Below are 1397 nucleotides of genomic sequence, written 5' to 3' on the forward strand. Positions count from 1 at the left end.
TATATATATATATATATATATATATATATATATATATATATATATATATATAATTTTTTTGAATGTTGGAATAGTTGCCTTCGATGGACATTTTAATAATAACTGAATAACTACAGGCAGTGTCTTACATGGCTTTATGCAGAGTGAAAATGACTTGTCTTGCCTCCTCTCTGATCTATTATTCACAATGTTCCACTGCAGAGTTCAGAACATTAGATAGTGAAGCTCACTGCTGTGGCTTTCTAGTAACTTTGAAGTTGTTCTGAATTAACCGGATTAAAGAGAAACAAATTGGAGAGCTGACCAGAACTGTTGTTGATGTTCAATAAACCAAACTCAATTGTCGTTTTAGTTAAGCGTGGTCAAATTAATAAAGTGTAACGACGTTGTTTAATAATGACCCACTTAATAGATGACCTGTTCTGTAGCTCACTCTTTAAATGTTTTCACTCTGACTCTCTTCTCACCCTCAGTGGTACATGATCAGTATAGTTCACATCTACAGCCGCTGGAGGAACAGTGAAATCAGATGCTATGTTAACGGACAGCTCGTTTCTTACGGAGACATGGCATGGCACGTCAACACAAATGATGTAAGTGCTCTTCTTTTTACTCCTCCTCCCTACTGGCACCTTTTCTTCCCTGGTCGTGATGTTTTTTGGCTGAGGACTGACTGAGGCTGTCACATCGGCGTCTCTCATGGCTGTAAATGGTGACGTCCGTACATGTTCCATAGCACTCATTGGGCAACATGAGTTTTACCACGTCCACATGGATTTCTCTCAGATAGATGACTGGTGTTTTAGTCTTAATTTGAATATCCATTTAACACAGAGTTGTTCTGCAGTAGAGAGTGGAAGATGGAATATCAAACATTTGGACAACAGATTTATGTACAGAGTGAAAAATGATTAAATGTCAGCATCAATTGTAAATATGTGAACAGAAATTGCAGATACTGTCAGACAGAAGTATTCTTGTTTAAAAAATGTATGACATTTTATGACGTTTGCACGTTTTTCTCCGAGCCAAAAGGAAACCTGTTGTCACACATGGCTCACGGTGACGGAGTTAAAAAGCAATTTGCACTCGTGGTGATGAGAAATATTTCCAAAGGTGTGCTTCACACTGTAGCTGTGTATTCAAGGAAAGATTGTGCAAATGACAGGTTGAGATGTAAACGCTGTTCATGACATATTCCACCACATTAACTAAAGCTCCTTTGACTATTGAAATGTTCCCACGCCTGAAAAGAAAGGTGGAGGCTTATAAATAAAGGATTTTAATCTGTGATTTTATTCTGTGATATATATATATATATCTATCTATCTATCTATCTCTCTATCTCTCTATATCTCTATATATATATATCTCTATATATATATATATCTCTATAT

At 36.1% G+C, this 1397-nt stretch overlaps 1 protein-coding gene across 1 annotated transcript in view; it reads left to right on the forward strand.

Annotated features, from left to right (window-relative positions):
* The window catches only part of LOC116378490 (neurobeachin-like), a 6995-nt gene extending 5676 nt beyond the window's left edge, over nt 1-1319 (forward strand). Inside the window, exon 5 of the mRNA XM_031840380.1 lies at nt 474-1319. Within this exon, the coding sequence (XP_031696240.1) occupies nt 474-677 (204 nt within the window). The 3' untranslated portion in view covers nt 678-1319. The remainder of the gene's footprint in view (nt 1-473) is intronic.
* Nucleotides 1320-1397: the final 78 nt, after the last annotated feature.

Source organism: Anarrhichthys ocellatus, unplaced genomic scaffold (genome assembly GCF_004355925.1).
Source record: "Anarrhichthys ocellatus isolate YVR2014 unplaced genomic scaffold, GSC_Weel_1.0 scaffold2684, whole genome shotgun sequence".
Taxonomy (NCBI): domain Eukaryota; kingdom Metazoa; phylum Chordata; class Actinopteri; order Perciformes; family Anarhichadidae; genus Anarrhichthys; species Anarrhichthys ocellatus.